Source organism: Candoia aspera, chromosome 3, assembly GCF_035149785.1.
Source record: "Candoia aspera isolate rCanAsp1 chromosome 3, rCanAsp1.hap2, whole genome shotgun sequence".
NCBI classification, from domain to species: domain Eukaryota; kingdom Metazoa; phylum Chordata; class Lepidosauria; order Squamata; family Boidae; genus Candoia; species Candoia aspera.
In genome coordinates, this window is record NC_086155.1 from 40544264 (window position 1) to 40566674 (window position 22411).

The 22411-nt window shown below is 40.5% G+C and overlaps 1 protein-coding gene across 1 annotated transcript; it reads left to right on the forward strand.

The window, feature by feature from the left end:
- The first annotated feature begins 2015 nt into the window (after positions 1 to 2015).
- WDR77 (WD repeat domain 77) lies at positions 2016 to 19255 on the forward strand. The gene is made up of 10 exons (XM_063297435.1): positions 2016 to 2212; positions 6849 to 7034; positions 10101 to 10242; positions 10324 to 10373; positions 12292 to 12362; positions 12597 to 12651; positions 14390 to 14461; positions 14553 to 14661; positions 16195 to 16263; positions 17314 to 19255. The coding sequence occupies exons 1-10, from the start codon at positions 2089 to 2091 to the stop codon at positions 17474 to 17476; spliced, it is 1041 nt and encodes a 346-aa protein (XP_063153505.1). The 5' UTR covers positions 2016 to 2088; the 3' UTR covers positions 17477 to 19255.
- The last annotated feature ends 3156 nt before the right edge of the window (positions 19256 to 22411 follow it).

A 22411-nucleotide genomic window follows, 5' to 3' on the forward strand; every position in this document is an offset into this window, starting at 1 on the left:
GTTTCGCCTTCTCCTCCTATCGCACCGCCTCCGACCCAGGGACTCACCACAGAACTACGCCAACGTAACGGATAGAAGACAACCGTAGAGGCAAAAAAGTTCGACAGAGTCTCAGGAGAAATCTATTAGTGGACGCAGGACTCTGTTCCATCGATGCTGCAGGTGTACCTCTGGACTCTTGCCAACTACCATTCAAACCCCGATATTACACATTGAGCTAAGCTGTGGCTTGCTTAACTATGGACTGTTTAAATTGGCATAAGCAGCCAGGTTTATGCATGGTTATTAAACAATATGCTGAATTCATCCTTGCTGTTTTGGGGCTAGTGTAGCAGGCACTTTCCCTCTACCCGTTGGTTGCTGTTTAAAGAAGCTATACAGTGTCCTGGCTAGACACAACAACAAGATGATACCTGGGAACATCATTCATTATGGCTTTCAACCAACTTTGAACTAGATAGTGAATTCTATTGCCGTGGAAAACAGCAGAAATCATAGGCTGGGAGAGAGAGAGAGAATGTGTTGTGTATCATGATGGTGTTATACCAAGGATGCAAATTGCATAATTGCATAATTATGCAATTTGCATCCTTTGTGCAATGGCATTATGATGCACACAATGCAATTGGCTTGTACTGGATGCTATGACTTTAATTCAAATTTTAGCAAGGGTGGGACTGGATATTATTCATGCCTGCAACAAAGGAAGCCCAAACATGAAAGCTCATGTTCTTTTTCAGGTTTAATTTTGAGTGAAAAATAACTTGATAAGAACATTTGAAACAATTGCAAACTGACACTATAAAAGGCAGTGGTTGATATCACTCCACAACTTAAATGTACCACTGTTCCCATTTTCCAGGCTGTAGCTAAGAGCAGCTCAAGACAAATACCATTATTTTATTCCTTTATTTACAAAACATCCCCATATCACCTTTCACCTCTAAACTGAACCTCCAAAGCCATCAAAATCAAAATCAAAATAAATGAGCAGCTATGTAAAATTAAAATATATTCCCCTGCTATTATTCATTCATTGCATAGCAGGAAGGTGAAATTTTATTTACGAATACTTGGTAAAGTAATGTACCAGGAGGTCCCAACGTACAGCTATTTACAACAGTATTGTAGTGTGGCCAACTTCTAAAATTCAACATGATTACAGACAGCTAATCCACCTACCCATTTATTCTTATAATAATCACACCTGATAAGTGACAATTACATTGATTGGTTGAAGAGGAATGCTGCAGACAGAATACAGTTTAACACTTTCACTTGCAACTTGGAGCCGGGGATACCTGGCCTGGCAAAAGTACTTGTGAAAGGTATCTTGGATTAGTAGGTGATTGTGGTTAGTATGAGTCAGCAGTGTAATGTGACTACAAAAAGGGCAAGTTTGCACTGTGATATCATGACACACCTTTCATCATTTTGACATCATTAGGATTGGTAATGGCCACCTATAGTCCTGTTCTCCATCATTCCAAAGTGTGGACACAAAACCATAAATTTACATAGCAAAACGGCCAATTCGGATTGAATAGTAAGATTAGTAGAATCAAATATGTGAAGTGGCAGGCTCCACTTTAGATGATATATTCACTTACAGGCATGGCAGCCATCTGTTGGGATAATTTAATTTGGATTCCTGCACTGAGAAGGGTTTCAGCTCCTTAAACTAAATGGCCACTTTCATCTCTTGATTCTTCCATTAAGGCATCTTCTAGTTCAGTGTTTCTCAACCTCAGCTGTGTGGTGTGGACTTCAACTCCCAGGATTCCCCAACCAGCATGGGGACTTTCCCCTGGCTGGGGAATCCTGGGAGTTGAAGTCCACCAAACAGCTTACGTTGCTGAGGTTGAGAAATACTGTTCCAACTGGTTCCAGCTCCAGCTCTATGGAGTTTGAGTCTGTCGTCTAGGAAAATCTCGCGAGAAAAGCAGGTACCGGCTTGAATCCCGCCTGGAAGGCGTCTTGGAAGTTCTCGCGAGATAAGGGAGCGAACTGCCGGGGGCGGTACGGGTGTCTTTTTGGAACACGTGGGTGAGCTTGGAGTTGGGTGGACCGCATTTCGCCGCTGCAGCCATGGAAGAAGCGAAGCCGAGCCCCGGACAGGCAGTCGAGGCAGAAGCCGGGTCCGAATGGAACATTCCGCCCAACGCTCCCGCCTGCATGGAGCGCCACCTGGACGGGGCCCATTACCGAACAGGTACCCCCATGAGCGTTTACCAACTTGGTGTCCCCGGGTGCCCTTTACTACAACTCTCATCACCATCGCTGCCTGGGAATAATGGGAGGTGTTGCCCGGAACATCTGGAGGGCGACAAGCTGAGGAAGTCTTAGCCTGCATTTCAGAGATCTTGCGCCTCTTAGGCGGCTCTCGTGGCTTGGGAACCGAAATGTATACCTTGCGGGCACCCAATTTGCCTTTCTCGTGAGACCCGCTCTCAGCCGGAGCATCTCTTAAATTGGCTATTTCTCCCGATGTACTTGCTGTGAGCTGAGTTTCATTCTGTACATGTATTTTCTATAGTATTATTCACCATACACACTTAAAAATCTTTGTCTTCTCTGCTGTGCATTATTTATAATTTCTGTTGTCCGTCTTTTTAAAAAATGGCAGAAACCTACCAAGGATTGTCCTGTGACCACTTGATGTTTTACTGAATATTGAAAACTCCTGCTGTAGGATCAACCTTCCTACATTTCGGACTCCAACTACCCTTGCCTACAACTCTCATCCTACCCAGCAGGTTGTTGTTGTTTATTCGTTTAGTCGCTTCCGACTCTTCGTGACTTCATGGACCAGCCCACGCCAGAGCTTCCTGTCGGTCGTCAACACCCCCAGCTCCCCCAGGGACGAGTCCGTCACCTCTAGAATATCATCCATCCATCGTGCCCTTGGTCGACCCCTCTTCCTTTTGCCTTCCACTCTCCCTAGCATCAGCATCTTCTCCAGGGTGTCCTGTCTTCTCATTATGTGGCCAAAGTATTTCAGTTTTGCCTTTAATATCATTCCCTCAAGTGAGCAGTCTGGCTTTATTTCCTGGAGGATGGACTGGTTGGATCTTCTTGCAGTCCAAGGCACTCTCAGAATTTTCCTCCAACACCACAGTTCAAAAGCATCGATCTTCCTTCGCTCAGCCTTCCTTATGGTCCAGCTCTCGCAGCCATATGTTACTACAGGGAACACCATTGCTTTAACTATGCGGGCCTTTGTTGTCAGTGTGATGTCTCTGCTCTTAACTATTTTATCGAGATTTGTCATTGCTCTTCTTCCAAGGATTAAGCGTCTTCTGATTTCCTGACTGCAGTCAGCATCTGCAGTAATCTTTGCACCTAGGAATACAAAGTCTTTCACTGCTTCTACATTTTCTCCCTCTATTTGCCAGTTATCAATCAAGCTGGTTGCCATAATCTTGGTTTTTTTGAGGTTTAGCTGCAAGCCAGCTTTTGCACTTTCTTCTTTCACCTTCATCATAAGGCTCCTCAGTTCCTCTTCACTTTCAGCCATCAAAGTGGTATCATCTGCATATCTGAGATTGTTAATGTTTCTTCCAGAGATTTTAACTCCAGCCTTGGATTCCTCAAGGCCAGCTTGTCGCATGATGTGTTCTGCATACAAGTTGAATAGGTAGGGTGAGAGGATACAGCCCTGCCGTACTCCTTTCCCAATCTTAAACCAGTCTGTTGTTCCGTGGTCTGTTCTTACTGTTGCTACTTGGTCGTTATACAGATTCTTCAGGAGGCATACAAGATGACTTGGTATCCCCATACCACTAAGAACTTGCCACAATTTGTTATGGTCCACACAGTCAAAGGCTTTAGAATAGTCAATAAAACAGAAATAGATGTTTTTCTGAAACTCCCTGGCTTTTTCCATTATCCAGCGGATATTGGCAATTTGGTCTCTAGTTCCTCTGCCTTTTCTAAACCCAGCTTGTACATCTGGCAATTCTCGCTCCATGAACTGCTGAAGTCTACCTTGCAGGATCTTGAGCATTACCTTACTGGCATGTGAAATGAGTGCCACTGTTCGATAGTTTGAACATTCTTTAGTGTTTCCCTTTTTTGGTATGGGGATATAAGTTGATTTTTTCCAGTCTGATGGCCATTCTTGTGTTTTCCAAATTTGCTGGCATATAGCATGCATTACCTTGACAGCATCATCTTGCAAGATTTTGAACAGTTCAGCTGGGATGCCGTCGTCTCCTGTTGCCTTGTTATTAGCAATGCTTCTTAAGGCCCACTCAACCTCACTCTTCAGGATGTCTGGCTCTAGCTCACTGACCACACCGTCAAAGCTATCCCCGATATTGTTATCCTTCCTATACAGGTTTTCTGTATATTCTTGCCACCTTTTCTTGATCTCTTCTTCTTCTGTTAGGTCCTTGCCATCTTTGTTTTTGATCATACCCATTTTGGCCTGGAATTTACCTCCAATGTTTCTAATTTTCTGGAAGAGGTCTCTTGTCCTTCCTATTCTATTGTCTTCTTCCACTTCCGCGCATTGCTTGTTTAAAAATAATTCCTTATCTCTTCTGGCTAACCTCTGGAATTTTGCATTTAATTGGGCATATCTCCCCCTATCACTGTTGCCTTTTGCTCTCCTTCTTTCTTGGGTTACTTCTAGTGTCTCAGCAGACAGCCATTTTGCCTTCTTGGTTTTCTCTTTCTTTGGGATGTATTTTGTTGCCGCCTCCTGAACAATGCTGCCAACTTCTGTCCAGAGTTCTTCCGGGACCCTATCTACTAAGTCCAGTCCCTTAAATCTATTCTTCACCTCCACTGCATATTCCTTAGGAATATTAGTGAGCTCATATCTAGCTGATCTGTGGGTCTTCCCTAATCTCTTTAGTCTGATCCTAAATTGTGCAAGAAGAAGTTCGTGATCTGAACTACAGTCAGCTCCAGGCCTTGTTTTTACTGACTGTACAGATGTCCGCCACCTTTGGCTGCAAAGGATGTAATCAATCTGATTTCGGTGTTGTCCATCTGGTGAAGTCCATGTATAAAGCCGTCTCTTAGGTTGTTGGAAGAGAGTGTTTGTTATGCAGAGTGAATTGTCTTGGCAAAATTCTATCAGCCTGTGTCCTGCTTCGTTTTGTTCTCCCAGGCCATACTTACCTGTAATTCGAGGTGTCATTTGACTGCCCACCTTAGCATTCCAGTCTCCTGTGATGAAAATAACATCTCTTTTAGGCGTGTTGTCCAGTAGGTGCTGCAGATCCTCATAGAACTGCTCTACTTCAGCTTCTTCAGCATTTGTGGTTGGGGCGTATATTTGGATCACTGTGATGTTAGATGGCTTGCCCTGAATTCGAATTGAGATCATTCTGTCGTTTTTTGGGTTGTATCCAAGCACTGCTTTAGCCACTTTACTATTAATTATGAAGGCTACTCCATTTCTTCTGTGGTCCTCTTGTCCGCAGTAGTAGATCTGGTGGTCATTTGATGTGAAGTGGCCCATTCCAGTCCATTTCAGTTCACTGACGCCCAGAATGTCTATCTTTAATCTTGACATCTCACCAATAACCACATCCAATTTGCCCTGGCTCATAGATCTTACATTCCAGGTTCCGATGGTGTGTTGATCCTTAGAACATCGGATTCGCCGTTCACCACCAGCACCGTCGGCCGCTAGCCGTCCTTTCGGCTTTGAGCTAGCTGCGTCATCACGTCTGGGGCTAGTTGAGCTCATCCTCTGTTCCTCCCCAGTAGCATTTTGACCATCTTCCGACCTGGGGGTCTCATCTTCCGATGGTATACCGACATATCTCTGGTTGTACTGATCCATTTAGTTTTCACGGCAAGAATACTGAGGTGGGTTGCCATTACCTTCAGGGACAAAAGGAATGACAGTAGCAGAGATCCTAGACTGAGCAAGGGTACCCTAGATCAGCGGTTTTCAGTGGTCTGGGGACCCTGGGGGTTCCTGACACCCTTTCAGGGAGTCCGCAAAGTCAAATAAATATTTTAAAATTTCTCAGTTTTAATTTCTAATACAGTAAATATCAGTAGATATAACCTGCATAAACTAAAGCTCTTTGAGGTCCTCAATCATTTTAAAGAATGCAAAGGTATCCTGAGAGCAAAATGTTTGAGAACCACTGCCCTAGATGATATCCTGCCTAGTAGCAACCTCTTCACTTTGGTCTGTTTCTGTAGTTGTGTATCAAAGCACTCACCTTTAGTACCTCATTCCTAAAACTGGACAACATTCAAGAAAAGTAGTTTTTCCTTTTATGTGAAGGTTCCCCATATGTGAATGTTGGTTGAAGCGGCTCTTCCTATGTTCAGCAGGCCGTTTTTATTACTATTTAAAGATTGATAAGCTCTTGTCATTAAAAAATAAGATTCAAAACTTTAGCAATAATGCCCTGCTCCTTTCTTGGCTATAAAATAACCTTAAGTAACAGTTTGGCAAACTCTGAGCCTATATTTCCACTTTGACAAACAGCTTGGTCATCTTTGAATGAACTCTTCGCTTACTCAGACATTTTTGGTGCTATCTTGAAATATACATTTGTCCTCAGCATTCCATTAACAGCTTCATATTTTTATGGTACTTCATTCATAAACTCATTCCACTATTTTTGGTAAATTGTGAGTATATGTAGAAAAACCAGTACTTTCCTCCTCCTCGATAATTAGAATCCAAAAGTGGATTAAGGATTTAGGAGCACCATTCAAAAGCTTCACTTTTTTTTGTTGGAACATGTCTTTGTGCTGAAAAACAAAGACCCCGGTTGGTTTTAAAATGCAAAACTCAGGTCTTTGTTTGCTTTATTCACAGTATGCTAAATTCATTTATTACACTGATCTCTGTTTTAATTGTTTTGCAGATGGTTCTCTGCTCCTGGGTGCATCCAGTTTGAGTGGACGTTGCTGGGTTGGTTCTATTTGGGTATTCAAAGATCCGTCAAAAGCTCCTAATGAAGGCTTTTGTTCTGCGGGTGTTCAAACTGAAGCAGGAATAGCAGATCTGAAATGGGTAGCAGACAAAGGAATCTTGGTAGCTTCAGATTCAGGTGAGTATCAAGAGGCATTTGTCTCCTGAAACTTGTTAATGTCTTATAGATAGTGGACAAGATAGGATGAAGAGACAAAGATTACAAAGCTTTCCAAGATTACCTAGAACGTGTTGATTCTAGAATGTTGAAAGCTACTTCCCATTTTGGAAGAATCGCTTCCAGAAAATAGCAGAATGATCCTATAAAAAAACAGAATGTTCCAGAAAAACTGGACAATGGAGTTTGTATACAAAATGTATGTTTTATTTCTTCCTTAAAGCCAGTGACAAATTAAAAGTGGCTGCCTTCTCTCTGCCTTTTCTGTTCCATATGTTTGATCTGGCCAAACACCAGTGATGTAACAATTATTGAAGGCTCTTGTGAGTGTGTGGGCAATTTCTGGTTCTGCGATGAAGTTGCATTTTATCTGAGTTCAGTTTATCCCATATTTCAGTGAACATCTGATGGAGCAAATCAAGATACTGCATATCATGGCTGAGCAAATTACTGTTTATTTAATTTGACGCACTGCTCAGTACTGAAATCTTTCAGCAGCTTACAGTTGAAAAACGATTTTAAAATGCAGAAATTAGAAACATTCAATATAGTACTTAGAACAAACATAGTTAAAATTTAAAACCTGATGCAAACTTATGTGCTTTAATGGCTTTTTAAAAAGCTAATGGAGGTATTAGGCCCAACACTGCAGGGAGTGTGTTCCAGAGAGCTGAGGTTATAAAAGAGAAGGCTTGATCCTGAGCCAGACAAACTTTCAGCAACTTTAGCCACACTAACACAAATGATCTGTAACAGCATGGATGCTCATGTGAAACAAAGGATTCTGTCAAACAGCCTGGATCTAAGTCTTGTAGGGCCTTAAAGGTGATAATTGGTACTTTGTATTTTGCCCAGAAATGAATTGGCTGCTGAAGTGCTTCAAGCAGAGTTGTAAGATGGTCTCTTTACATTCTTCCCAGGACAAACCTAGCTGCCCAGTTGGTACAAACTGAAGTTTCTGGACTAGACACAGCCTCTTGTAGAATGTATTACTATAATTAAGCCTGTAGGTTACCAGCACCTGCACCCCAGGTTTAAGGTCATTGTCTTCCAGAAAGGGATGTTTTCTGGCTTACAAATCAAAGCTGATAAAAGATACTGCTGACTGTTTCTTCAGTCTGGGAAACTAGAGAGAGATTTGGGTCAAGGGCATCCCCAAACAGTGTACTTTCTGGGAGTCTGTTCTCATCAGAAGAGGCAGGTTTACCACCTCTCTGGAATTATAACCCCTAACAATGAGTACCTCTTCCTTATTCAGGTTCAGTTTCAGTTCAGCTGAATAACTGAACTGCAGAAAGGCATGCCGGAGGGTTGCACCATTTCATGAAGATGTCACAGAGAAATAGATTGGGTGTTATCAGTATACTATGACAGCACCCATCTCCAAATCTCTGGGTGATTTCCCTCAGCAGTTTCATGGAGATAGTGAAAAGCACTGGGGACAGAATGGAGCCCTGAGGGACACTGTAATATATCCTGTTTTAAGGATCAGCTGTCTCCAAGCAGCACTATCTGAAATCTACCCAAGAGATGAGAGAAGTGCCGTAATGCTGCATCCCATATTCCCAAGGGGGGGCCCCGAAGGACACCATGGTCAGTGGTTTCAAAAGACCCTGACACATCTACTCCCAAGGAATATCTCCCTGATCTGAACAACATCAGATCAAGCATGTGACTTGCATCATGTATTGGCCTTGTTACCAATTAGTATGGGCTCACCATTGTCATGACTGGTGTGACCTCCTGAAGCACTCGGGACACCAGCCCCAAAATGGGTATTGACCTTTTCCAGCACTATAAGCCTAGGGATCTCTAATACCAACTCCGAGACCAGCTCTATCAACTCAGTCAAGAGTTCTGTTAGGCAGTAGGGCAGGCAATGCACTAATAGCATCCCCAGTCTTTCTCTGGTTCCAGAAGTGAGGTACGCATAGTATGGCCCAATTCTCTCTCCAGGATCCTGGTAAGAGAATGTTCTTTACAGATTATAGCCACACCAACTCCTTACAAGCTACCTGGGTTGCTATACTGTAGAGTACCCAGCCAGGGGAAGCTGGGCCCACATAAGTCCACTTGCCTCTCTCATCCAATCATAAGAAAAGTCTTACAAAATTCTGTTTGATTTTGCCTAGTTATTGCATGTCAGAAATAATGGCTGCAAATAAACTAACTCAGTTGCTGCGGAAACCGAACACAGAATCTGGATTAAAACTTGGCAGTATTTGATTGCACTGTTCAACAGCTGAATCTAAGCAGCTTCCAAGGTCCTTCCAATCACTGATAATGTTAAGGAATGTTACCTGTTTTGGAACTTAATCACTGGATTGCCCTTTGCAGTAGTGTGATTTATTTCTAACTTAGCTTGTTATGTGAACACAACCATTGTGGTTTGTAAATTACAGTTTATAGCTTAGTGGCACCCAATACTTGGCATGGGGCCAGGTTGTTTGAGGGACTGCCTCTCCCTGGTTACATCTACCCATCCCATCAGGTCTGGCAGAAAAGGCATGTTATGGGTCCGTCTGTTAAGGAGTGTCATCTGACAGGACCCAGGAGGAGACCCTTTTCTGCTGTGGCCCCTGCCCTCTGAAACATCATCCCCCCCCCCCCCCCGAGGTTAGATTGGACCTGACCCCACTGGCCTTCCGGAAGGCCCTGAATACATAGCTTTGCCAGCATGCCTGGCGTGGAGCCTGAGAAATGGTTGTATTGTTTGCAGTGTATGGACTATACCTTCCCATGGATTATGTTTCAGAGTTTTAATGTTTTTTTATTGTTTTCATTTGTTTTTAATAATTTTTGGTTTTATCGTTTCTTTGTATTGTTTATTGATTTTGTTTTGACTTTGTGAGCCCCCCAGGGTCACATATGTGAGATGGGTGGCTCTATAAATTGAACAACCGAACAAACTAATAAATATTTTGAGACATGGATATAAACTAGTTAAGGGCTTCTTTTTTTACCAAGGTAGTCAGATAATACAAGCTGCAATGTATGAACTTGTGTCTCTTCTCCCCTGTTCTCCAGGTGCTCTAGAACTTTGGGAGCTGGATGAGAACGAGACTCTGATAGTGAACAAATTCTGTAAATATGAGCATGACGACATCGTGACGACTGTCAGTGTCCTTTCCAACAACACACAGGCCATCAGTGGCAGCAAAGATTTCAGGTGACTCTTTTGTGATGTTTTTCTGCTTTAAATAAAAACATCTACACTTTTTCTTAAACCTGATCTGAATTTTATGTCTAGCGTGAAGATCTGGGATATCCCTCAACAAACAGTACTCAGCACATATAGAGGTAAGTGCCAAGCTTGCCTTGCACTTCCTTACTCAATTATTTCATCCTGCCTTTCTTCCCAAGTACATGTGCATAATGCACCTTGCAAGTGAATCACCTCTGTCCCAATTTTATCCTCATAAGGGCCCTATAAGAGAAGTTTGAGTGAGGACATTTATCTCAAGCTGATCAAATAAACTTTGTGAATGAGTAGAGATGAATCAAAGTCGCTTCCCTCAACTCACTGGCTTCCAGTTACCTACTTTTCTCTATTTACGGTCACTGTGTCTGAGTTTCATCATAGTTTGTTCACAGTATGATACAGCAACCTTAGCAGAAGTTCAGTGTGCCTTCAGAAGCCCAGCAGTTTTCAAACCTCAATCTTCGTTGTGATTGGTTTATTGTTTTTCAAGTGGTCTTGCCCTCCATTGTCTCATTCAGCTGAAATCACTTCAGCAGAGTGAAGACTATGTGCCACCCATGCTGGACAGGATTGGCTTGCTCCACTTTACAGGGAGTTTGGAGGGCCTAGCCATGTAGCTGCTGCTTTTTGTTGGTCTGAGCCATGTTTCAAGTTCTGTCCAGCATGAATTGGAGGCAAGGTTACATGAAATTTCTAAACAATTGGGGTATGCAAAACTTACTGCAAAGCTACTGGATATGAAAAAAAAAACAGGATATTAAAACCAGAAAGGGGTACCCAAATTTCAATTTTTAACAATGGTTATTACTCTAATTAGTAGTCACATGAGATGATTCAACATTTTGAGCCATAATTGCTGTTTACAAGATGACCAGGGAGAAATTCTTTTACCTCTCATTTTTTTAAGTTACATATAGTGGCTCAAATTAGCTAAAAGAATTCTCATACCTACAAGATAGATTTCAGGTAAGATATATTAAAGAAAAGTATCAAGGGGAACTCTTCAATTATTGAAATTGACTAATCTAAGGGATCACAAGCCATTTGCCACAAAACTTTGCTTTTTGCTGCAAGATACTAAGATAGTTACCCTGATCAAATTCTGCTGATTATATTTGTATAATTGTGCTTGCCCCTAAGTTGGCCCAAACCAACAAATCCACCACTTAACCATGAAATAATAAGTCATACTTCATTATAAAGTGAAGCCCCCAAACTGCCTTTTTACTACTGCCTTTACATAAGGTCTGTTGTCCAGATTAATTGCTTTAGGTTACTCCCTTGTAGTCTGCTTTTTGAAATTGCTTGGAAAGTTATTTAAGAAGCAGAATTGAGGAGCACTATATTTCTGGACGTTGGCCCGTATGTGCATTAATATATCTGTTCTGCCCTATTTCCATATTTATTGGCAAAAATGTATAGACATTTAAAACTTTCTTAAAACTTTTTTTGTATATATATTTAACACATTTTAGTATGCTTTCTTTGAGCTGAAAAATGATGCAGTGTTTAAGGAAATGTGAATCCAAGTATATTTTCTCATCTCTAGGAAATGTGGTTCAAGTTGGTTCTGTGTCTGAATCGGCAGTACTCTCATTCCTTAAGTAATCCTGTTTGGGGCTCTTCATTTTCCATTGTGTATGTATGTATTGCATGTGTATATGCATGCATGCATACATACATACACGCATTATATTTCATTGTTGCTTCATAAATTCAAGGAGTTACGTGTGGTACGCTCTAGTTTTATTATCCCAGCAACCTTCTAAGGTAGGTTGGGTTGAGTGATGGTCATCTGTTGAACTTCATAGCTAAGAGAGCTTGAATGTTGTATATATATTGTGTTACTGTTTTCCACCATTTGAGCAGCACTAACACTTCTGAATTGCCTGTGTGCAGGAAGGCTTTTGTCTCACATTTGCATCCAGTGATGCTTTCTGGAGTATCTTTCATTTAACTCTTAAGAAAGCTCATATTAAAGTGATATATGGTGCTTTTTGTTTTAATTTTGGCTAGCTCATTCTGGTCAAGTGGCCTGTGTGGCCTCCTGCCCCGGAAAAGATACAGTGTTCCTGTCCTGCGCTGAGGTAAAGTCCACTTTTTATTTCTGAATTGCTGTCGGTATAGGTTCAGTCTTGATCTCTGTATTCTAAAGGAAAAAATGAATGGAATATTTGAGATTGTCAAAGGGATGACAAGAAGAATAGTATTGCAAAGAAAGGGAGAAATCTGGCAAAACTGGAATGCTGGAGTTTATATTGTGGTTGACACTTTCACTTTTAACTCTGTTTTATTTTAATTTTAATTTTGCACTTCTTTAGGACAACAGGGTTTTACTCTGGGATACCAGATCTCCAAAACCAGCAGCTCGAATCGGTATGTCTTGTGCTTGATAGTTTTGTGGAAATGTTTCTGCTTTAAGTCGAATAAATGTGGGTGTTTGGTTCTCTGCCTGCCCCCCAGGCATAACTTTTGAGTGGGCAATCCAACAGCCAAGTTGGAGAGTCAGTCCTAAGAATACCTTGCCAGTTTTTAGATACTCATACACACCTGCACACACACTTCTTGGTGGAGGGGGGTAGAATATCTCATCCACTGCTATCAGAGGAAGGCCTACAGAGAGATCAGTGTTTGTTTCTGGACAGTTGAAGGTGGCAAAAGTTGAAAAAGTTTTCTCTAAGGCTCTTTATGCCCAGTCTGTATTATGGTCTCTTTGGCAGGGGATGGATGCATGTAAGGTTTTGCCTTTCTAGGGTCAGACCACCACTTCCAGTCTCACAGGTAGAAGATGATAAGTCTCAGGGAAACAGTCCAAGAGATCAGTTGACTGCAACCTCTAACTTTCAAGAGTCAGTAGTCTGTAGTTTATCTTTCCAGCTGGAGCTCTTACAGATCTTTAGTATAAAAGCTATAGAGAAATGTGGTTGTCTCCAAAATTATGAATTTTTCCAACCATACATTCTTAACATCACTGTCCTGTACAGAAATTATAGTCACGAAATCCAGTTCTTGATAGGAATGCTTTAAGAGTTTGCTTAATTCTTTCATGCATGGAATCTATTCTCTGGTTTTCAGTCCAGTCAGTAGAGTAGTTTTACAGATATACAGAGTGAATTAATGATCATTAAGTCAAGTGGAACTGCTGAAAATTGTGGTTTGCAAACTCACTTCAAGTCAAAGCTTGGGACATTCACACTTGGCTTTAATCGTTGGTTGTGGAGTGCAGAAATATAACATTATTCCAAGTAAATAAAATGAGAAGTGTGGGTTTGAAGTGGAAGTGTGTGAGAGGGGATCCAGGCTCGCTGTGTGATGTAGTCAGATAGAATATATTATCTGCCCAAGACCGTAGTGGTTTAGTAGTGTGCCTGAAAGCCAGCTCATTCCCAGCGCTTATCATAGTTACTTGCGGCAGATTGGCATCACTTGAATCATGGAGTTCAGTAAGGACACCCAATTCTGTATCGTAAAAATCTTTATAGAATATCGTTCTTACTATAGGAGTGCATGCAGGATTCAGAAGTCTTGTAACAAATGAACAGTCTAATTAAGTGCTCAAGACTGTTCTGGAGAGCAGCTTTAAGTATCTTCCCCCCACCCTTATATCCCTGTCTTTTTTCTTAGATTTTAGCTGTCTGAAAGTAAAATCAAAAGATACAGAGTTGAAGCAGTGTAGCATAAAATGTAGGATGTTAAACGCTGCCCTGGTTCAAGTTTCCTCTCGAATTAGAGGGGTCATTTATGGTCAGTGATTCATTCTCCACCCAACCAACCTTCCAGGGTGGCCTTGGGAAAAAATTTAGGGGCATTCCTAATTCTGCCTTTAGATCCCAAAGAAAAAGCAGTATATTAATGCAATAAATAAATAAATGAATAAATCTTCTCTAAATGAATTTTTATTTTAGAAAAAAAAATCAGGCAGTTCTAGATGGACAAGGAAAGTCTTGAACTGAATAGTTTCAGTTTTTGAAATAAGCTAGCTAAATGTGTTTATAGGAGGAAGTGTCTATAGGTGTGTGTTTTCTTTTGAGTATTAGCTAGCAATCAGTTGTCTCCTCTGAAATATAAAAACTTTCAAACCTAACTATAGTTTTCTCCCGTTACATTTATTCAGCCTGCAATGCCTCTAGTAACCTTTCTACCTCACTGGTATGGCATCCACATCAAAATGACACTTTCGTATTGGGTAAGGAGCATTTTTTAAAACCCTTCTTACATATTACAATATTAAATACCCATTTAACTCCAACTGTCTGTTCTCCATTGACATTTCAAAGGTGATGAAAGTGGGATGATCGTACTTATAGACACAAAGAATCCAGATACAGTCATCAGTTCAGCTGTGCATTCCCGCAGCATCACTGGATTTGCTTTTTCTACACACAGGTATGGCTGCAGTATCGAAAAAGGTGGAACTGCATGCAGTTTGTTCGTTATTTTTATTTACAAATGTATGTGCTGTTCACCCGTGGATGTCCACACATTTGTGTATATATGTGCACATTCACACTCACATGTGCATACAAGAGCCAGTGTGGGGTGGTGGTTAAGGTGCTGGATTGGCAGTGGGGAGACTCTTAGGTTCTAGTCCTCTCTCAGTCATGGAAGGTGGCTGGGTGACTTTGGGCCAGTCACTTTCCTTGAGCCTGAGATTGGGAGGTTGAAAAACTTCTATCCACCAACCCACACTGGATCAACTTGATAGAGTACGATCTGTAATTTCAGTGAACAGGCCTTCATCCTGCAGCGGACGGATTCAGTCTCATAATAATTACGCACACACATACACACAATAAGATTACTAAAAACCATACCAACAGCAGCGTAAAAACTAAAAGGCCTGCTAACCCTGTCTTCAGATTACAAATGCTGTAAAAGCATTACAGATTTCTTCCTTCCAAGTGGCCGTGTAAATGGCCAATTTGCCAAAGGTAACAAAAGCTTCCCCTTCCCCTGATGTTTTGTCTAAGTGCTGAATCCAGAAGACCCTGCCCGTGGCCGTTTGAGTTCACAGAGGTCCATATAATTGGGAATAGCTGCAAGTTGCCAGAGTGTAAGGTGGGACCTCGAAAATGATTCTGCCTTAGTCATCAACAGAAGGGGAAATCTGTGGAAAGTCTTCGTCAAGTTTCCAGTTGCCTTTAGAAATTTGTTGTTCAATTTTAGATTTTCCTCTGAAATGAGGAGGGCTAAAAATTTACTAATTCTTCTAGACTCTGCACAATCATTCTTTACTTTAAATATTTACTGGTATCTTTATTTTCAGCTGAAGACATTTTATAGCAAAAAAGGACTTGATTGGTGCACTTGGCTAAAATTGCAGTACAGCAGTGATTTTTCCTAACCGGATTTGGCAATTTTAAACTACAAAAGCTACTTTATCTTTGTTCATTTTGCTTTGCTACAAAAAAGATTCTTATGTGTAAAGCTGATCCATTCTTTCTCCCTGGAACTCAGTAAATACATAGTGTAATTTATTTTTTTCACTTCAGGCAATCTCTCTTATGCCTCTCCTCTTGAGTGACATTTTTTACTTTATCCCTCAGTCCAGTCATAAATACATCTGTGTGCGTGCTTGCACACATTGGTTTCATAATCACTTGCTTCTGTTTCAACATACAGATTTTATTAATTTATTTATTTAAAACATTTACATACCAGCCCATCTTATATCAAAGTCTGGGCGGCTCCCAACCAACACTTAGAACAACATTAATATACTATTAATACATACTGTACATATACAGTATCTATTAAAACTACAAACAATGTAAGATTGTAAGCTTATCTTTGCTGTGACATGTTTCTTTTATTTATATGTCAGTAATAAGCTCTCTTACGTCTCTTTGTGACATTTAAACAAAGTCTTTGTCAGCAAAAAATATCATACGTGTTAATGGAGGCTGCTTCTTCCTCTAGTTCACCTCTGCTGGCTTCTATCAGTGAAGATTGTTCCACTGTTGTTCTTGACTCCAGTTTTTCAGAAGTGTAAGTTGCAAAAGAGTTCCATCCACTTCTCCCTCGTTTTCCCCTCAGTTTCCCTGCCATGCAGTCATTTAGGCTCTCAGTGATTGGATCGCCATCTCGGTATAGAAGCTGCGTACATTTATATAAAAAAATAATTGTGCACCGTAGTTCACATCCAAATTGCCACCTCTGGTTAAAGTGATGGTCAGGATCGAGCTTAATAAAGCATGCCCATCTTTATCCTTTGTGGATCCTGTGGCCAAGTGCAAGAACCACCCGAGCCTCATAATCGGCTAATGGACCCATTCAAGAATGGCACAGAGATAGGTCTATTTATCCAGGGTCATCCTTGCACAATGAAAGCAGCTTGCGTGTAGGACAATAGGAGGAGCAAGAATTCCATCGGTTGTGCCTTTTCCTCAATAGCTACTGGAGACTGCATGGCAGGGAGGCCGTATGTCTGTAGACTGTGCATGGAATAGCCACCACCTCTATTCTAGACGAGGAGGAGGGAAAACTAGAAACTGACTTACTCAGATGCTTCAGAAATGCTTAAGGATTCCCTTCCCTGAAGTCAGTATCTTTAATTTCAGTATTTCACCATCTGAAGATCCTCTGGATAATGGGTGGGCTGCACATACTTAAATAAATTAAGAACATCTTCCTTTAGCATTTGGTATGAAAGTTTAATCTAGAATTGGGGAACTGAAAGCAGTCTGAAAGCTGGATTGATCTCTCTCTATACCCCAAGAGGCTGAGTATCTTTGGGAAAGTGGGCAGTGATAGTGATGTCCTACCTTTGGCTACATGGAGAGTGGCCCTCCATGAACAGAGTGAAGCAAGAGCTCTTGCTCCTTGCCTTATTTTTTGTGGAGCATAGTCAGTGTTTGCAGGTACCCCAAGCAGAATGCTTACAAGCATGAGCCCTTTCTCATTTTAGCAATTCAGCATCTTTCCCCTATTACCCCATTTCTAGTAATCTGCAGGTAGTCTGGTCTTCCTAATTGCTTCTTTCTGAACTCATCTGTGCATTCTTCAAGTAACAGCAGGAATGTTTCTTGTCTTTCCCAGTTTTAGGAATCGGTCTCATCGAGACTTCGTAACAGGCTTATCATGGTCTCCCTTGAATAAAAACTCATTGACAACAATTGGATGGGACCATCAGGTTCTACATCACACAGTCCCAACGCAGAATAACCACCGTTCTGGAAAAAACGACATAATCACTGCATAGCTTGTATTTCCTTGGTCCTTTCCTCTGGAATGGCTGCTTTTTTTCTTTTTGGGTTAAGTCATGGAGCTAAGTATGCTGTTTGCAGCAAAGAACGGTCCTGTAACAATTTCAAGTTAGATGAACAGGAGATGCCTACCAGCAACTTATTACATCCAGTCAAATTCTGCAGGAAACTGAAGTTTTATAGTGAGATGCACAATAATGCAAATCGTAAAAGTATCAACTTCATTTAATTTTTGTTCAGTGATACTTCATACAACCTCCAGAGTTGTGGAGATGCGTGTTTTTCTTTGTGTATTTTTCTTTTAATGTGGAATAAATGTTGCAGAGCTTTCTGGACTTGCCTGCCAGATTTTAATTGAAAGGTAACAGTTATGATTTAACATACTCAGTTCACATTTGCTTTTATAGCATATATTTCAACACAGTTGTGAATGCTTGAATTTGGCATATTCTAGTTGGGGAATCCTCTGGTATGCAACAAAAAAAATATCTCCAGTTGCCATTCCTGATACAGAATTTCTTATACTTTCAACTGAATAATAAAATCCAAGAGTTTTCTTCAATTTCTGTTTCTTGAACAGCAACTCTTTCCACGGACCTCTAGCATACATTGTAGACAAAACATCACCTGTAACAATAGCAAGATGCATACAAAATAATTTTTGGCTTAACTTTAGGATGTACCATTTAAAAGGAGGAGGACACAAAAGTTGGAAAAAGTTGGTTCAAAAAAATACTCTGCATAAGATACCTTTTTTGGTCTTGGCCCAGCCTTTTAAACTACCTTTTTTCCACATCTTTCCCTAAAGAGCGGCTGCTTCAGAAAGTCACATTAGTTAGAACTTCCATCTGTTTTTTCAGCTGATGTATACTTAATTTTTCATTCTGCTTTTTTTCCCCAGTCTTTGATGAGTAATACGACCAAAAAAAGGGGGGGGTATTCTTGTAAGTTCTGGTAAGCTTGAAAGGAAATGTAGTTTGCTTTTAAGTTGCCTTACAATCCTCATTAGAAAAGCCTTCCCAAGTGGGCTTTCTCCAGAAACACTGAGATTGCACTTCCCATAGTTCCAGGATATGCTGCCTAAGAATTCTGGGGATAACAGGGCATTAGCTTAGGGGAAGCTGCTCTAGAGACTCTTCTGCATGTTCCTTTACTTTGCTACTTGGCAGGAAGACTTTGGAGATGTTTACGACTCATGTTTTGGTTGAGCATTTGGAAATGCAGGGAGGGAGGAGAGAGAGCCTCACTGAATCTGATTGCTTTAATTTAGATTGTATAACACAGCCGGGTAAACGTGCATCTGAATGGAAAAAGGAAATTGGGTATTCTGAAATTATCAAACATTCCAGGATTCCTTTGGTGTAAATCAGGTTTGAAGTCTTGCAAACTCCTACTGGGCGCATTTCTTCAGTAGGAGCTTTCACTTTTTGGGGAAGGCGTAGAAACAGACAAGTTTGGTGTGAAATCTTAGCTGTTGGTGTTGTCCACAGTTGATTTCTAAACAAGTAGGCTTTTGTACATGCAATGTATTTTTTTTCACTGTATTCAGGCCCAAATTCCATCATGGAATAAAAGTTGTAAAGTAGGCATGTTGATGTGGCACATCATGGTTTTGTAATGAGATGCTAGTAGAACTTCTGGAGAAGGTAGAGAAATGTTATAGTTATTTGATGTTCTTAACAAGTGCTATTCCATGACTTCTGCGGAATACGAAATGCATGATGGCCATACTCAAATGGAAGGCAGTTTTTAAAATAAACTACTTCATTTTTAAATTGATTTTAGCTTTGAGTCGAGTCTTGTCTTTATTATGTCTGCTCAATGAATTTATTATGTCTGCTTTATTATATCTGCTTATGTCTTGTTTCAATGAAACTGGGCACTATCACTTTTCAACTTGCATTGGTAAAGTTTTATTTGTCACTACCTATTTCCACAATCCATGGTTAAAACAGTGATTAAGTTTGCATTACAAATGATCAAGATCTAAATGCTCCTTATCCCCCATGTAAGTATAAGACCAAAAACAACAACAAAAACCCAAGATCATTTAAATGTTTGGAGGGGTTATAATATCCATTCTTCTGCTACACAAATGAATATGTCTGCCTGCCTAGTCAGTAATTGAGGCTTTTCCCCATTAGTAGCAGTGGATATTTCCATTGTTATACCACAAGGGGGCAGATTACTACATATTCTTATTATCTAGCTTTGCTAAATATTGCAGTTTACCTTATGTATCAGGGGTATCCAACCTGCAATAATTATTTCAAAGAGGAACTTTGGACCTTGTTCAGGCAGAGAATCTCTATGCAGCTAAGTAAAGTAGCTATGTCTTTTTCAGGCTCCCATCTGAACCTGAAAAAAGATCTAAAGGTCATTATTCCATAACCTGCAACCTGGTACAATACAGGCTGGTGATGGATTTCTTCAGTGTGACATCTCTTCAGGTATTATGGAAAATAATTAATCTGACCAATGTTGGACAGAATAAAATAATTATTCCCCATGATTTTGGAGATCATATTGATACAAGCTGATCATATGTGCTGTTCATGCAGTCATATCACAACTGGCTCATATTCAATTGCAATTCCAATTCCTTGTGCTGATATAATTTATAAGCAAGGCATTCTCCATGTTGCTTGCCTAACCTATCAAGATAATTTTGAATCTTGTTTTTGCTCAACTCAGAGACTTGTTTTTTACTCCTCTTGAGGTTTTTTTCCCATTAGCTTCTCTTGACATGGAATCCTACTTACGTTCTGCTCTAGAAATCCACAGTATTTTCTTAAAGTCCAAAGTATCTGAGTGGCCTCGCATCAAGGTCTCCTTAAAATCAGTAACTCCTGAATTACATGGTCACTTTCCCCTAAAGTATATGCTACTGTTGTGCTGTTTATCTAAGCTTTCCATATTAATAACTGGCCAAGGATAGCTAGTTTCTTGTACCTTCTTATCTTCTGAAGGGAAAAGTTAATATGGCTAGCTAGGAATTTCCTGGAAGGACCGTACTTGGCAGAGATTGTCATTCAGTAGATGTCTATGTAATTAAGATCTCCACCACAGCTCCAGGCCTGTTTGAAAGATCCGTAAGCCCACTGTGCCTGGATTCACACAAGGTGGTAAGCTAAACCTTGGCAAACTACATTTGAGTGAGCCAGACTTTCTTCTGTTAACTTCCCCTGTTGGCAGAAGCAGTTCAGTGTCATGGAGAGAGTTCCCATATTGTGCTACAATAAGGCTTGCTTAACAGTGTTTTGTTGTTAAGTCAAAATTGTCTATGTTTACACCATGCATTAAGCTCTAAATCAAGATCTATAAACCACAATGGCTGAGTTGTGTTCACACCAAACCAAAGTATAGTGAAATGCAATGTATGAACTAAACACTTGTCATGGCTACAAGTCAACAGATTTATCCATGTGCTTGATGAATCCCAACAGCCTATGTGCACCCTACAGCAGTTCCCTCCAGAATCCCCTATCAACAAGAAACTTGGGTGTGAGAAATTCTGTGAACAGTGTTTTTAAACTTGTTGCTGAAGGCATGCAGGTGGTATATTTAGGACTGAAGAAGAAAATATATGGAATGTTGAAGACCCCAGAACACTTCTGCAGTTTAATATGAGATGCAAATGGTTCCCAAGAACCAAAAAGGAAAGACATAAAATATATTTACGACTTTAAATCCATCAGCTGGCACAGAAAAGTTTAGGAAATTGTGGGGACTACAGCCCAAAACATGCAGAGAGCCTGCATCAGAGGAAATCACCAGAGATTTCACAGGGTAGACTCTATTGCTATGCCAAACAGAAGACCAACCTTCCTTGCTGAGGTTTAAATAAAAATACTTTTCAGAAAAACATGGCATCTAACAATAATCTATGTATAGGGACTCAGGTCAGAGCCTGAAGATTTCTCAAAATAGCTGCTCCAGTTGGTTTGATTGTATTCTGCCTCCTTTTTGTTGCTTGCCTTGTGCTTTGATTCCTTTGACAGTATTTTAATAAAAGTACTGAAGCATGAACTGTATGCTTAAGATTGCTGTTTATATGGGATCAAACATAATTGTGGTTTGTTTCAAGTTTTCCAGAGTTTTGCTTTAATTGCATAGGAAGATTAATGCAAATATTTACTATTTCAAAAGATACTCTGGTTAGGGCTTGCTGAAAGGAGTTGCATGGGCAGCTTGGAAAATATGTATTCTGCTTATGGCATGAGTAGGTAAAAAGTAGCAGAACAAGATTCCCTGCCCCTATTGCTCCATCAGCTGTGCCTCTCCATTTAAGATGATTCCTTTGATATTGATAGGAAAGATAACAAGGGAGGTAGAGACTGGCTTAAAATGGAACTTTCCCTTGAAAGCCCTAAAACCTCATCATGTATGTGTGGTGTGTGTGTATACACACAAACTGAAACAATTCCTTAGCTCCACACCTTAAGGGCAAATATTATACTCCATTCACGTGGGTTGATAAAGAAGAGTCCAGTTCACTTGAACTGTGTGATTACTCTTTGCAAGTGTTTGTAGAGCCTTTGAAGATCTAGTCATAGGGCAATGGCAGCCATGCCTTTGCAGATTTATAAGTAAGATGCATCATTATGGGAGACTGTGTCCTTTTGAGACTCTGATTTCATTTCTAGGTCAAATTAAGAGTCTGTCTACATTTGAGTGGCCTTAATAAATCAAATAAATACCATTATTTGCTTAAGAAACAATTGACTGGATTCACACATCAGGGTAACCCATAAACTAGTTTACAAACCACAGTGACTGGTTTGATACTCAACCAAACCCAAGCAAGTGACTTTATGAATTTACTCTCATCAGTGTTCACCAAAGCTAAGCTTAGAAATTTTGGTAAACCCAACTTCTGTGATTTCAAAACTTCTCCCTCCTAATAATTCCTCTGTAAATTTGACTAGCTT

Bases quoted from the DNA above. Each gene is read 5' to 3' on its own strand.
- WDR77 (XM_063297435.1), top strand. From the start codon at position 2,089: ATGGAAGAAGCGAAGCCGAGCCCCGGACAGGCAGTCGAGGCAGAAGCC. The intron at 7,035-10,100 runs GTGAGTATCAAG...CCTGTTCTCCAG, and splicing joins CTTGGTAGCTTCAGATTCAG to GTGCTCTAGAACTTTGGGAG. The intron at 14,662-16,194 runs GTATGGCTGCAG...TTCTTCCTCTAG, and splicing joins TTTGCTTTTTCTACACACAG to TTCACCTCTGCTGGCTTCTA.